This window comes from Lissotriton helveticus, chromosome 1_1, assembly GCF_964261635.1.
Source record: "Lissotriton helveticus chromosome 1_1, aLisHel1.1, whole genome shotgun sequence".
In the NCBI taxonomy this organism is placed as follows: Eukaryota; Metazoa; Chordata; class Amphibia; order Caudata; family Salamandridae; genus Lissotriton; species Lissotriton helveticus.
In genome coordinates, this window is record NC_136057.1 from 534,481,770 (window position 1) to 534,497,037 (window position 15,268).

Sequence of the window (15,268 nt, forward strand, 5' to 3'; positions counted from 1 at the left end):
GGACTAGGTCACACTCACCTGCGTCGCACGGTCGCCATATATGGCCAAGTGCGCGGGGGGGCGGAGCAGCTGGGAGGCGGGAGCGGGGAGGGTACAGATGGAAAAAAGGGGCGGGGTTAGCGGCGGTGGCGGGAAGCGGGGAGGGAGGACGACGGACGGCAGCACAGGGTGAAAAGCAGGAAGGAAATTAGAAGAAGTTAAGAAAAAACAGGCAACACAGTTAGACAAAACAATAAAAAACAGCAAACAACCACAGGGTCAGGTCAGGCTATCACGGACCACGCCGCTCGGAGGCAGGGGGCGTGGTCACGCGGCGGCAGCGAGGTAGACCGGCAAGGGGGGCACTCGCAGCAGCTGGTGGCCGTGCGGCGCGGGGGTGTCCTAGGACCTAACGGCTAGAGTTCAGCTAATGGGTGATAGTTCAGAAAAAATATATATTACAAGAGGGACGCGCCATGGGTGTCCCTGTTCACCCATACTGTTTGCGCTATATATTGATCCGTTGGTTCAGCAGATATTGGATTGTAGGGATATCAAGCCGGTAATTATCAATGGGTTTGGTACAAAACTATTGGCCTATGCTGACAATCTGGCAGTGATCACCCCAGAACCGACATGGCTATGCGAACACTTGTTGAGATCACAAGAGAATATGGTCGCTATTCAGGATATCGTTTGAATGAGGGTAAAACCCAGAAAATCTGCACTAATAACATCATTAAAACCGACACTAGATATGTTGAATCGGCAGTGTATCTGGGAATTACGATCAATGCAGTAACTGATTTAATCGTTAAGGACAACTTTATTTCATTGCTAAAATCAATTACCGTAGATCTCAAAAGAACGCAATGCACCTATCCCTAATAGGGAGGTCCAATGTTTTAAAAATGACGATGTTTCCGAAAATCCTTTATCTGTTTCGCCCTATCCCATTTTTAATTGAGGAAGGCCTGATAAAATCAATGGAAACAATCTTTAGGAATTTTATATGGCAATATGGTAAGACGAGGCGTTCTCTCAAGTTTATGTCTCTCCCACAGGAACAAGGTGGGCTCGGAGTACCTAATATTAGGTTTTATCATTGGGCATGTCTGCTAACCCAGATGGCAATATTATTTGATCCAGCCACTAGGGTGGCTGATATGCCCGGGGGGAACCAAAATCTCCCGTCTATATATGAATTATTGCTGGGCAGGGAGGCTGTGGGGTTACTATTAAGGAAAATAGATCAACAGCATTTTTAAAAAATGCGGTATAAGGTTATATGTAGTGCGTGGGAGGTTTGGAAACTTGTACAAAAATCACTGATAATCCCAAAAATCAACTGTCATATGCCATTGTGGCAATCTGGGATCTTTCCGCAACTTAGTAGTGATGGAAGGTGGAGATATTGGGAGCAGCAGGGCATTAGAACAGTAGGAGACATCATGAAAGGGACTGCTGTGCTTAGCTTCGAGATGGTCCAACAAAGATATGGCATATCCGATAACCAAGGGTTTAAATATGCTCAGGTTGCTCAAACGTTAGAGGCCAAGAGACCTCGGATTTCCTTTGGAAACACAAGTAATCTATTGGATTATCTGTTAAATGGTGGTAGGAGGATCAGAGAGATTTATAGGATTTTAATGATGGGGATCCAAGATGACATTGAGAAATGTGAGGTTTCGTGGGCCTCGAAATTGGGCGATCCAGACGTGGATCTGGATAAAGCTTTGCTTTATCCACTGTCGTAACTTTAATCCACTAGTTCAGCATTAATACAACGGGCCCCTTTAAATTTCAGCACACCAGGTAGACACGTGACTTCGTCACAGTGCTTATCACGTATAACGTACACAGGAAGAGTGTTTGAACTCTGCCAAGCGGCCGGTTTCAGCTCACAGATCGTGAAAAGATTAAATTTAATAATATCAAGGATGTTCATGCGGTTTCTCTGCTGGCAATGCTTAGTAAATCTTTAATAGACAACCTCTGTGGTAGAGAGTTATTCCCTGAACCGCGCTGATAACGATGGGGAAATACTTCAGGCTTTATATGCGCAGTCGGAACAGTTTGTTTCGACGAATTACAAAAGGGTGTGTTCGTATGAACTATGAAGTCCTTTGGTTAACGGGCATAATGAGAGTTGGAGTATCGAGCGCATGTTTACTGTGCTGAACATTAACTCACGAGACAGTAATTTGCACACGTACAGTTGGAACAGTTGGCTTCTGTAGATTTCACAAGCATTTTCATAACAGCAACCCTATTACGTTCTTTTTACTCGCTTTGGGTTCAATGCAAATAATGATGCAGATGCTTGTACTATGTTGCCGCAGGCTAACCTTTGTCATTTTAAATAGGAAATCATGATAGGCAGCACTGTTATTACTTTGATTGAACAGGACGACCTAGGGGATTGTTTATGTGGTATAGCCATATAGAGCAGACATTAAATGTGTATGCGTGTTAATTGATCAGCCTTGAACGTTTAATGCGTAACATATGTATTTATGTATTTAGACAATTTTGATTGATCAGCTTCTTGTTTATCATTTCTATAGACCCCTGAAGAAGGGTCCATGCAGTGACCCAAAATGCATTGGGTGATTGAATTCATGAATTGAAAATTTCATTTGATGTCCACAGAATGTTGAGTGTATTGGAGTAGATTTTAACAATTTAATACCTTCCTAAAGTAAAGAAGATTTGACTCATTGACAAGATGGTTCATGATTGTTTTTGAAGTCAACGTCGCTTGAAGTATTGATAAGGAACTCTTTCTGTTCCCTGTAACAAGTGCGCACATTCTTCAGGGAAGGAGTTTCCTAACCAGACCAATATTTACTTATGATTCAGGGCACTCTGACAAAGTGCAATGGATGGAGCAGCACTAAATGAACTTGGATTAGTCTTGTTGATTGTTACACAAGAAAGTGTGCGCAGAGAACCATTCAAAAATTGACTTTCTGCATTAGAAAATGACTGGTTCTTTTACTTCATATGTGACAGGCACCCTAGAATATGTTATTTAACGAACAGGTAATGGAATTGCGATCAAAACACGTGCATTTTCAAAAAACTTCTTTTCAAGTTTAAGTGCAGTAACTCTTTGGATCACTGGACAAGCACAGGCTTCCATAGCAGCCATTTGCAGAAAAGAACACTTTCAGATAAAGGCATCATGGGTGAAAGGTTAGCAGTAGAGTATCACTTACCTAAAGTGGGGTCATATTCCCAGATAAATCGCTTTGTCAGAAATCTTACGGCAAGAGCTATGGATAAAACAAAATATTGAATATAAATACATGTCCAGCTACATATATTACAGCTGAAAATATTGAATCTAGGTCAACGTTTTATAAAAATACTATAAAGGTAGGAACATCTATTGCAAAATATAATGTTTAGTATAAAGTTTTGTCATGTTGAGAGTACCTTAGTTACATTTCATGTAGTAAGTCAACAAGCGTTTACACTAGCTTAGTTTCACCATTACTGACAGATTGAGCCCGTAGGAAATCCACTATTTCTGCTTGGTTACCCCAGTTTTGTCTCTCTTCACCGAACCCAAATTTCCAGGTTTTAGAACTCTATGTACTTTACTCCTGTTAACCCGGAGTAAAGTGCCTGCACACCCTTATTAAACATGTTTAAATTGGATTATTCCTGATTAGCACATTTAACTATCCTATAAGGCCCTAGACGATGGTGCTTCCAGTGCCTGGAAGTTAGATGCCACATGGACTGCACCACCTATCTTGCCATCCACTACAGAGGAAGTGCAAACCTAGCTTCAGGCCTACCTCTGTCTCGACTGACTGCTGTAGTTCAAAACCTGCAGTGCAGCCTGTCCACATCAACCTTTTGACACGTAAAGACCTCCCTTTTAAATATTAGTTAGTCACCCCTAAGTAGGCCTTGTCGCCCACAAGGGACGATGGATGGTATTTACAAGTGGGACATGTAGAACATTTAAATTAACATATCGCTACAGTGACAAGGTTCAAAAAGCTATTTTCAGTGTGGTAAGCCAACCTATTTCACAGAGTACAGATTAAAAATACTATTCCTATATCCCGGGAATGGAACCAGCTACAAAAATAATTAAACCACTATTTTTAATAGTTTAGTTAACAAAACTCAATTAAGTGGTAAAGTTGAATTTATAAAAATATCATGAAAAGTAAGCTTTAAAAAGATACCTTTTTCCTTGCCTGTCGGCCCTGGAAGCTAATTAGCATTAGCTCTAAAGCAGTACCCCAGAAAGGATTAGCCTTGATCAGGTGTGAAAACTTCTCCCAGAGCAGAAACAATTCCTTGGGTGTGGAGATGTGTTTTGTTCCCATGGCAGAAAGACCGTTGGCGTAGACACAGGAACTTAATTTACTTCACATGGGCATGTTCTGTCATAAGCAAATGTTAGGTGATACCTAGGACCCAGACGTTGTCCTTCCAGTAGGGCTGGCACCAGACCCAGTAGAGGAAAGATGTTCCTAAACTGCTTATTACCCTGGCCAGATCTCTGGGTAGGCACTGAGGCCCTGAACAAGGAAAGAAACGGACTTCCCCATTAAGTCAAACAGGAACTGCTGCAAAAATGGGCAGGGTTGCCAGACATGAATTTGGCACCCCTACGTACTCACTATAGAACACTTTCTGGACCTGTGGAATGCACCTGCTGTCCGTGAACTGGGAGGAGCCCTGAAGGAAAGTATCTGTTCTCCCTTGTACCCAAAATAAGTACGTGAACTCCAACGGTCAATTGGCTGACTTCCTGTGTAGCTACAGGGCCACAAACTGCAAAAGACATTTTCCCTGGAGTACCCAGCTGACCAGAACCAAATGGACCTGACTTTGACCCTGCTGGTGGCCTCTGCTAGAGTGAATCATTACCCCCAAGTGCGGTTTCTAAGTTCTCAGGGCCCATGTGCTGTTTCTAAGTTCTCAGGACCCATGGCTGTGTCTAGTTGGTCTTCTCCCACTGCCTTTGAAAAAATGAGATTTAGAAATGTTTTGGACTTCCAGGCCTCTCAAGGATCAGGACGTACAACCCCAGCCTATCCACCCAAAGTGCGGTATCAATGAGCTCAGAAAACTGGTTTCTCCTTCTCAGAGCTCCTTTCCATGTCAGCGGACCCTCAGTGATAAGGTATTCGGCCTCATGGAACCCATCCTTGGACAGAGCCCACTGCCTTGCCCCACTGATTCAGAGATCCAAAAGAGAGACTAAGTCTGAAGGTAAGCGTCTTGACTAGGTGAACAAGTCAAAAGTATCTGTCTGGTGAAACAACTTCCCTGGGCATAAAATTTGAACTTTTTGAGCTCAGAGCTTTTGCCATCAAAGGCATTGGCTTTAGTAGGACCTCATTTAATGCCTATACAAAGATATGGAGACTTCTTTGGATACAGCCTGCAACCTTGCCACGCTGAATGATTTTCTCTTCACTTCTTAAGATTAAGGGCCTTATTATGAGCACTGTACAGTGGCAGTCTGTCTATCGCCACCACTGTGGGTCTGCCACGAGATCGCCAGCTTTACCGCGATCAAGGATACCACAGCGCCAGCGGTCTGCAATCAACCTCAATATGCTGGCGGTGTTGATGAGCCCACCCTGAAATGGGTGGTGGACATTTATTTATTATTTATTTATTCAGTATATTTATAGAGCGCAGAACCTGTCACCCAGAGGGCATCCTGGCGCTTTGATCAAGAGACCGTACACTTTAACCGCTCAGACAGTCTTTGGAAATAGGTGTGTTTTTAACGCTTTCCTAAACGGAAAATAGTCCTTGTGACTCCTCAAGGAGAGTGGCAGGGAGTTCCAAAGTTTGGCCGCTGCAACGCTAAAGGAGCGGCCACCCATCCTCACTCTATGGAACCTCGGGACCACAAGAAGATGCGCCGATGAAGAGCGGAGAGGCCTCGAAGCATGATACCACGCAAACATGTTTTGCAAAGGAATAGGGCCCTGTTGGTGTACAGCTTTAAACACCAGACAGGCAGCTTTGTACTGTACCCGCGAGTCTACCGGGAGCCAATGTAGATCTCGTGGGGCAAGAGTAGAGGAGCTGGACCTAGGGCGGGAGAGAGCCAGCTTAGCAGCCATGTTTTGCACCCGCTGTAGCTTCCCCATCAGATTTTTTGCAGGAAAGAAGGCCAATATAGGGCCCCCAACTGGATCTGGGCCAGGGGGTGCATGCAGAGGGGTCACATATTGTTCCCACTTGGAAATGCAATCCCTGTTCGTGCACTGTGTGTGTGGGGAAGAATGTTTGCATTGTCAGCATTCCGTCCTTAATTTGTTTTCAGTAACACTTTTTGCCTTTAGTGGGATGGGTATGCCCAGACGTGGGTCCCTTGCTCACTGTGCCACTGGATTCAAGCTAGCCTGGCTGATGAAGGGTGACATACCCTGAAACCGGTCCCAGGATGCTTGTTTCCGGTCCAGGGAGGCCCTGGCTTGGCTGTTTGGTCTAGACTGTTCCTATGGGGCACAGGGTCAAGACTGATTTGCATATGGCTGGGTCCAAACTGGGGTGGTGTAGTGGGCAAAGCATGAATCCCGTGGCACAGTGACCAAAGGGACCCACATCTGGGCATACACATTCCACTTAGGGCAAAAAGTGTTACATCAAACAAATGATGGAGGGAATGCTGACAATGCAAACATTCTACCCCAGTCAAAAGATTTGGATTAAATCCATTGTTCTTTTTCCCACTACGCCACCCCAGTTTGGACCCAGCCATATGCAAATCAGTCTTGACCCTGTGCCTCATGGGAACAGTCCAGACCGAACTGCCAAGCCAGGTCATCCCTGGACTGGAAACAAGCTTCCTGGGATCGTTGTCAGGGTATGTCACCCTTCATCAGCCAGGGTAGCTTGAATCCAGTGGCACAGTGAGCATGGGACCCACATCTGGGCATACCCATCCCACTTAAGGCGAAAAGTGTTACAGCAAACAAATGATGGACAGAATGCGGACATTCTGTCCTCTGAACTTTTTTTTGCTAATGTAAATATTTTATATTTAACAGAGCTTTTTCAACATAAGTGGACACATTTTAAAGAAATCGATTTCACACAATACTTGCAAAAAAGGTAAAGCAGTATTAACTAGTACTTAATTAAATGACTATACATGTAGTTACATGACTATAAATGTAAAACAGCATGGGAAACATGGCACGTTCATATTTATATTTAAACTTACCACTTATGATATTGTTAAAAAGGCAAAATGCTGCACATAGTCTGTGAGGGCATTTTTTCTTTTTTTAACTCTGACTGGTAGTTTCCTCTGGGAAGGTGCTGGACAGTGTTATTGGGAGCAAAATTAATATTCTATCTCCTCCAAATATTTGCCACAGAGTAGGTGCTGAACTGTGTCTGGGGGGGCAGATTTTGTAAACTAACTCTGCCGGGTACTTTCCTCAGGCAAATTGATGGACAGTGACTGAGGGCATATTGACTATTGTAACAACGCTGAGTATTTACCTCAGATTAGATGATGGGCAGTGTGTGGGGGGGGGGGGTAGATTTAGTAAACTAACTCAGCCGGGTGCTTACCTCAGGAAGATGCTGACCAGCTGCAACCTATACAGGTAATAGCGGTGGAACAGTGGGACTGGGTGAGGGGGGATTTCGACGGACGATGACCAGGGTAAAATAATTATTTATTTAATTTTCACTGTTCATCGTCTGTCAAAATCCCCCCCCACCCGCACCACACCTCTTACCTGCTCAGGCTGCGGCTGGTGCTGACAAGTGACTGAGAGGCACATTTACTATTCTAACTCCTCTGACGTCTTACCTCAGGGTAAGTGCTGGATAGTGTCTGGGGAGCAGATTTTCTATTCTAACTCCGCCAGGTACTTACCTCAGGGTAGTGATGGACAGTTTCTGGGGGTAGGTAGATTTCTATTGTAACTTTGCCAGGAACTTACCTCATGCTAGTCAGTTTATGGGACAAATGTTCTATTCTAAATCAACCAAGTACTTACGTTAGCGAAGGTGACAAAAATTGAGTAAGGGGCAGTTTTACTATTCTAACTCTGCTGAGTACACACATCAGGGAAGGTACTAAACAGGGATTGTGGGGCATATTAGTATTTTAACTCTGTTGACTACTTACCGCAGGTTGGGTGATGTATAGTTTTTGGTGGGCAGATTTTCAATTCTAATTCTGCTGGGTACTTACCTCAGGGAAGGTGATGGACAGTGACTTAGGGCAGATTTTCTATTCTAACTCTGCTGAGAAATTACCTCTGGGAAGGTGCTGGACAGTGGCTCAAGGGCAGATTTACTATTGAAACTCTGCTGACTACTTACCTCAGAGTAGGTGATGTACAGTTTCTGAGGGGCAGATTTTCTTTTTAATTCGCTTAATACACACCTGAGGGAAGGTGATGGACAATGACTTTAGGGCAGATTTACCATTGTAACTCTACTGACTACTTAACCTCAAAGTAGGTGCTAGACAGTGTTGGAGGGCAGAATTTCTATTCTAACTCCGTCTGGTAGTCGGCGATGCTGCGAGCGCAAAGTAAGTGCTTTTATTTATTAATGTATTCACTCTCCACTTTCCCATCGCATATCACACTCCATTGCACCCCTGCCCCACCTTGCCGCCCCACAGTGTTACATGTGCGAGCCGCCACTGTTTGCAAGACTAAATCTATATTTTCAAATCGTAAGATGTGCCACATGTGTAGTGGCAGTTTTAAACAACAAGGGAACCCATTCGGTTATCCAGGGACCGTGGGTAGCTATAATTTTCAAACAACAGTGGTCCCCAAGAATATGTAGATTCAAGTTTTCAAATAAAACATAGTCCACAATGGGAGCTATATTGGCCACTGTCCAGCCGGACAGGGTATTTTATTTTCTTACAATGGAAAGAATACGGAATACGAAAAAGGCACAATCCTGTACCGTGTTGGGAACAAACAGGGAAGGGGAATTTTAGGCAAGAAGGAGCATAATTGGCCACTTGTAATTCAGTAGAGGTTGTAAGTAATGCCAAACAAGTGTATGCAAAGCCAGAAAGGGAAAGAGAAGAACCACTCTACGGACCCCATGGCAAAAAACACAAGAAAAGATGAGAACGTTCAAATGAGCCTTTGCTAAGCACTCTCACACACATAAATGTTCACTGTGTAAATTTTGCGGCATGTGAGTACTTCTTGAATGCTGTATATCAGATTTCGAGAAAACTCCTGGAAAGCTGTATATCATAAGTTTTCAGAAATTTCTTGGTTTCTTTCAGAATAAAAACACATGAATCAACTCTAAATGCAGCTGTAAAACTAAAGGAGTAAATTTGCAGTTTTTGTGAATCAACAAAACATGTCAACAAAACACAAGAAAAGATGAGAACGTTCAAATGAGCCTTTGCTAAGCACTCTCACACACATAAATGTTCACTGTGTAAATTTTGCGGCATGTGAGTACTTCTTGAATGCTGTATATCAGATTTCGAGAAAACTCCTGGAAAGCTGTATATCATAAGTTTTCAGAAATTTCTTCGTTTCTTTCAGAATAAAAACACATGAATCAACTCTAAATGCAGCTGTAAAACTAAAGGAGTAAATTTGCAGTTTTTGTGAATCAACAAAACATGTCAACAAAACACTAGCCTCTCTGATAGCAACATCAGATGAAAAATGCATCTTGTAATCTTCAATTAAAGATATGATGCAGATGAATCTCTCACTCCCAGCCAAAACACAGGAGAAGCACTTACACCATTGCCAGTTTTACTTTAAGGAAATCCATCAGCCAATGGAAAACCTAAGAACTTTTTCTTGACGGTTCCCGAATTGTGACTTGACTCATTGGCCAGGACTGTATCTCTCTGACCCCACCTCAAGTCTTTTTCGAATAGGCAACCTTTGCTACATAGTTACACCACACTCGCAAAATGAGTTATACTTAGCCAAATCAAGTGTGCACATAGAGTGATTGTTGTAAATGACCATCTTTTGCATTGGCTTTCACTATGTCTTTGTCATCTTTTGCTGAAACAGTTTTTGTGTGCCATAGGACTCTGCATACTTTAGTATTGCTAAGTAGTGGTGAACTGTGCATGCTTCTTCCCCTTTTAAACATAGTGAAATTGGTATACACCTAATTAGCACATTTAATTTACTTATAAGACCATATTGTATGATACTTGCTGAACACAGGGCCTATAAATTGGGGCCATATTTAGTTTTGGCCGGGGGTTTCGAGACTTAGCATCGCCGGTTTTCTTGCCGCTGAAGGTACATGGTGGCTTTTCATGACATGACCAGTCTGACTTGTCCTATTATTGTTGCAAAAAACACAGTTGATGGACAGAATGTAGAACAATGTCATACATTCACCCCAGTACAAGGATCTGGGCCTAAATCCATCGTTTTTTTGCACTCCACACCACCCTGGGTTAGACACTGGCTATATGCAAATCAGCTCTGACCCTGTGCCTCATGGGAACAGTCCAGTCCGAACTACCAAGCCATGTCTTTCCCAGACCGGAATCAAGCATCCAAGGACCGGTTTCTGGCTATCAGCCTTCATCAGCGATGGATTTGGGCCCAGATCTTTGTACTGGGGTGAATGTATGACATTGTTCTACATTCTGTCCATCAACTGTGTTTTTTGCAATTGTCCTATTATTGTGACTTAGTCTGAATTTTTAGACATATGTACTTGTGCAACCGTTTTGTCCTGAAGATGGTCCCAAGGATCGGCTAGACCAACGGGGGCCCGAAACGTCGACGCACTATGCCGTTTTTGCATCAATACCAAATTAATTGGAGTTCAATTCACCAAATGTATTGTGTTAATTCACGTAAATGTGGTTGAATCAAATGTCCATATTTTATGCGAAAGGTGTTTTTCCATACTACCATTGTATTTGTATTTATTATAACTGACCGGTAGTACTTTGTTGCCAGACTTTTACTTTGGAGAAAAGCTACATGTATATTGAGAATTAAAATCTATTTTTGATACAGTAACAGTGTCTTGCATGCAGCAAGACTCATCACTGGGTCAAAAAAACACTCGCATATCTCCCCTGACTTGAAAGCCCTGAACTGGCTGCCTTTTGAAGCCAGAATACATCTGAAAATCGCCTGCATGACACACAAGGTTGTACACCTGAGCTCTCCCGGATACCTCACTCAGAAGCTGTCAATCTCTGGCGGCTCTAGATACACTAGAGGCACAAACAATCTGCTGCTAAAACCTCGAAGATTCAGGAAGGAAAAAACGTATAAGCGCTCTTTCTCAGGAATGGCACCCAGGATCTGGAACTCACTCCCTCCTGAAACAAGGCGCATCTCCTCAATCACACTTTTTAAGAAAGAAGTAAAAGCTCTTCTCATGGCCAAATACACTTGAGCGTTCAACTTGAATCTATAAAGTATCAGCACTGATCTCTTTTACCCAGCTCGATCCCGATGACTTTGTGTTTTTCCTGTATTATTCTGCTAGATCCCTACGAATATGTGTTTTACCTTTATTGTTGTTTCACCTACTATTATGACTAATTACTTGCATTATTGATTCACCTATACTATTATGTTCCCTCACGTATTCATTCTCTTGTTTGGTATTCCCTGCTCTGTAAAGCGCTCTGATATCTGCAAAGATCTTGTTCGCGCTATATAAAACTTTCAAATAAAATAAATAAATAATCCCTATGATTACAATTAATTAAGTGTTCATATTTATGACACCATTAGAATAATTGAATTAATATTTGATTGTTTCCTTCCTGGACATTTTTCTTTTGATATTTATGTAGGGGCTGCATCGCTTTTGCACCACGCAATGTGGTGCATGAGCGACTCAACCCTAAAATGTAATTTATCAAACCACGGAAGGCTACTTTGAGTTGCCATGAGTGGCTTGATGAATCCAGAGTAATGCAACGCAGTGCAAATCACTGCATTGCAGTACTCTGCCCCAGGGAGACATTCCATGGGAATTGTGTGAATGTTTCCATGCAACAACCTTGGATTTTGATGCATTCCCAGATTACCATTACTGGTATACCTGGGAATGCACCAAAATGCTGTGCCTTCCCAGCGAGGCATAACAAGGAGAAGTATTTTTATTTCTACTTGTTACTTTCTCTTTCTAGAAAGAGGAAAATGCCTCAGATGATCATTTTTGCGCAGGAAGTTGCCCAGTCATGCACAAATACAATCTTACTTGCAACGCAAACACTCTTGCACCATGGTGCAAGGGTGCTTGTGTTGGCCCTAGGCAGCACATTGTGAGCCAGCACTGGGAAAAGGCTGGAATGTGCTGTATTGTGATAATTACTGCATATTCCTGCCCTTTCCCTTCGATGCAGCACAGCAAGGTGGCTTGCTGTCTTATTCTTTCTTTTGTTATTTCTCTATTCTCCTGTTCTCTTTCTGAGTATTTACTTTCCCATATACAATCAACTCCTCAACTCATCTGCAGCTTGCTTTCCCACCATACATTTATGTTAACATTTTCCCGAAATCACATTTTAATGCCTCTATTGTCTAGTTTCCCTAGTCTATACTTGCTGCGGAATTCACTCACCATTGCAATCTGCGTTATGTCTCCCAAATTTCGTCTATTTGCCCCAAGCCCTTTATGCCTTCAATCTTATTTTATTTTCCTGATTAATTCCATATATTGGATCTCTCTCTCTCTCTCTCTCTCTCTCTCTCTATCCTTTCTGTTCACTTTGTCAAACACTCCTTTCACCTACTTATCAAGACACAGCCCAACCTCTGTGTGTGTCTTCACTCCTATAACTTAATAGTGATTCATTGTATGGCTTTGCTTTTACTTGTTTCGTGTTTCTAATTTGATCTTCACCTCATTGCTCTGGCTCCAGACTCACTACAGTCTTTGTGTGGGAACAGGCACAGTCCTATTCAGGGGCAAGTGTCAGCTGCTCCCTCTCACTCCATCTCAGGAAGATCCATCAGCCGAGAGATGGGCCATCAGGATACAAGGGGCACATCTCAGCTCCCTTTGGGTGTGACTGTCTAGATGGAAGGCAATGGACACTGTGGTCATTGTAGCCTATGAGCCTTCACAGAAGCCAAGTAGTGTAAAGGAAAGAAAATCATCATCTTAACTCAAAGCTGCAACTCTGTCAAGGACCATTGAAGAGAGGTCAGGGTCACCTCCAACTTTTGAGACCCACAGCTTCACTAAGGAGAGCAGTAACAATACACAGTCCTTTTTATGGTGAACCTCGGAACCACTTTTTGCTGCTTCATGTTTGTATTCACAATTGTGCACACTCAAATGCACAGCAGTGAATGAGCTTTATAGTATTCATTGTTGGAAAAATGTGCAAGTAACCGGCTAGGGCTCTTTTACCCAGCTGTGCATGTGTTCCTCCAATATTAGTAAAGAAATATCCATCTTACAGAACAGTGTGCTTTTACGGCATTCTTTGTCATCCCTGCAACAGATAAGAATAGTCTTGATGAAAATATATCCATAAAAGATGGGTGTTTTATTTGTTAATATTGCCGTGTTGGTAATAAGAAAATGAGTAAAAGACTCTTCATGCATTTTACTACACTTTCACAATTGAGCGTATATATCTTGTAACAAGAAATTGTCAATAGAGGTGTCAATTGTAGATGCATGGTCTGATCATTTTTTATTCCTTTTTCTTGGTGTAACATGGGCAGTGTCAACAGAGAATCCTCCTCTAATTAGCCCACTTTTCATGCCTCCAGAGCTGGAAGGGGTATTACCCATTCAGAGTCAGATGTCTGGTGATATTGAGAGGCAACAAATAATTGGTTTCGGTCAGCTTCTGACAAATTGCTCCCCTGAGGATGGGCACTAAATATAAACGCAGACTGGCAGTCCCTTGGTTTTCCACCTCACTAGCGGTAAAATAAAGGGTTGTAAGAAACTCAAAAGAGTTTGGAGGAGACATTATTTGCAGCTGACAAGGCCAATTGTAAAGATGCTCTCAGGGACTATCATGTAATTTAGACAGCTCAAGCTTCTTACTTTGAAGGTAAAATTGTTAATTCCTCAAATAGTTCTCATGAAATGTTCAAGAATGTCCTGCATCCTAGGGCCTTCACTCAGAATATTACTGCCTCTTCTGAACTGTGCGACAAGCTGGCTAATTATTTTTTTATGTAGAAAATCATAAAAAAATTAGACTAACCTTCAGGCAACTACAGCTACTTTAAATATCCAATACTATGACGTGTCCAGTTTGGACAGTGGTTTGCGAGCTCTTACAATTAAACCCATCTCCTTAGAAGAGTCTCACAACACTATTTTTAATTGTAAATCAGGCTCTCCCTTGGATCCACATCTCTCTTCATGCCTGACATTAGCCACCAAGATAGTTAATGCGATACTCAACCAGCTTTTTAACACCTCTCTATAGAGGGCACGGGTTGCAGCTAGGTGGAAGGAAGCAAAAGTAATCACACTGTTACAACAATCCTACGCCTGATTGGGCACAGCTAGCAAATTATGACCAATTTCACTTCTAACAGCCACCTCTAAAATGTTGGAAAAGTTTAACAGCAACCAAATCTCAGAGTATCTTGATCAATTCAGGCTGCTTCAACCCTCCCAGATGAGTTTTTGACCTTGGCACAGCAATGAGACGGCTCTCCTGGAAGTAGCCAATTCCATTGACCTGATGTTAGATCTAGGTCAAATGCCACCTTGATGTTATCGCTCATTTCTAGAAAACAGGCTGTATGAATTACAATTTTTTTATTTCCAACAAAGCTCTTAACCTTGGGGCTTCTTACTGCTTATCTTTGAGTTCCACTTTATTTAATATCTATATGATCCGCTTGGTCCCCTTGGTGCTGTCATTTGTCTTGAAGATTATCTGCTATGCAGACAAGAAGCAGATATGGAGAATGAGTCCTCAGCTGCTCAAGAATCTTTTAAACATTGCTTCAGATCGGTCCGCGACTGAATGTGGGGCAGAAACCTCCAATGTAACTCTGATAAGACAGATTTGGCTGTTTGGGTTCTCCCCATTCCTGAGATAAGAGAAGTATTGGCTAGCCTGTAAGCCACCTTCGCTGCCTCCTGCCTTAATAGCCAGAAATTTGGGAATTAAGCTGGACTGGCAGCTATCATTCCAGTTTCAGGTGGCTGCTGTGGTGGGTTCTTACTTTGCACTGCTATGGTCACTAAAGACATTGATTTTTCTTCTTCTGCTTCAAGACAGGAAAACAATGGACCATGATTTAATCACCTCAAGATTGAACTATGCAAATGTTTTGTACTTGGCTCTACCAGC

General features: G+C 42.5%; 1 protein-coding gene across 1 annotated transcript in view; it reads right to left on the minus strand.

The window, feature by feature from the left end:
* RERG (RAS like estrogen regulated growth inhibitor) overlaps nucleotides 1–15,268 on the minus strand; it is a 659,363-nt gene that overhangs the window by 143,135 nt on the left and 500,960 nt on the right. Inside the window, exon 3 of the mRNA XM_078674012.1 lies at nucleotides 3,201–3,257. Coding sequence (XP_078530138.1) covers nucleotides 3,201–3,257 — 57 coding nt within the window. The remainder of the gene's footprint in view (nucleotides 1–3,200; nucleotides 3,258–15,268) is intronic.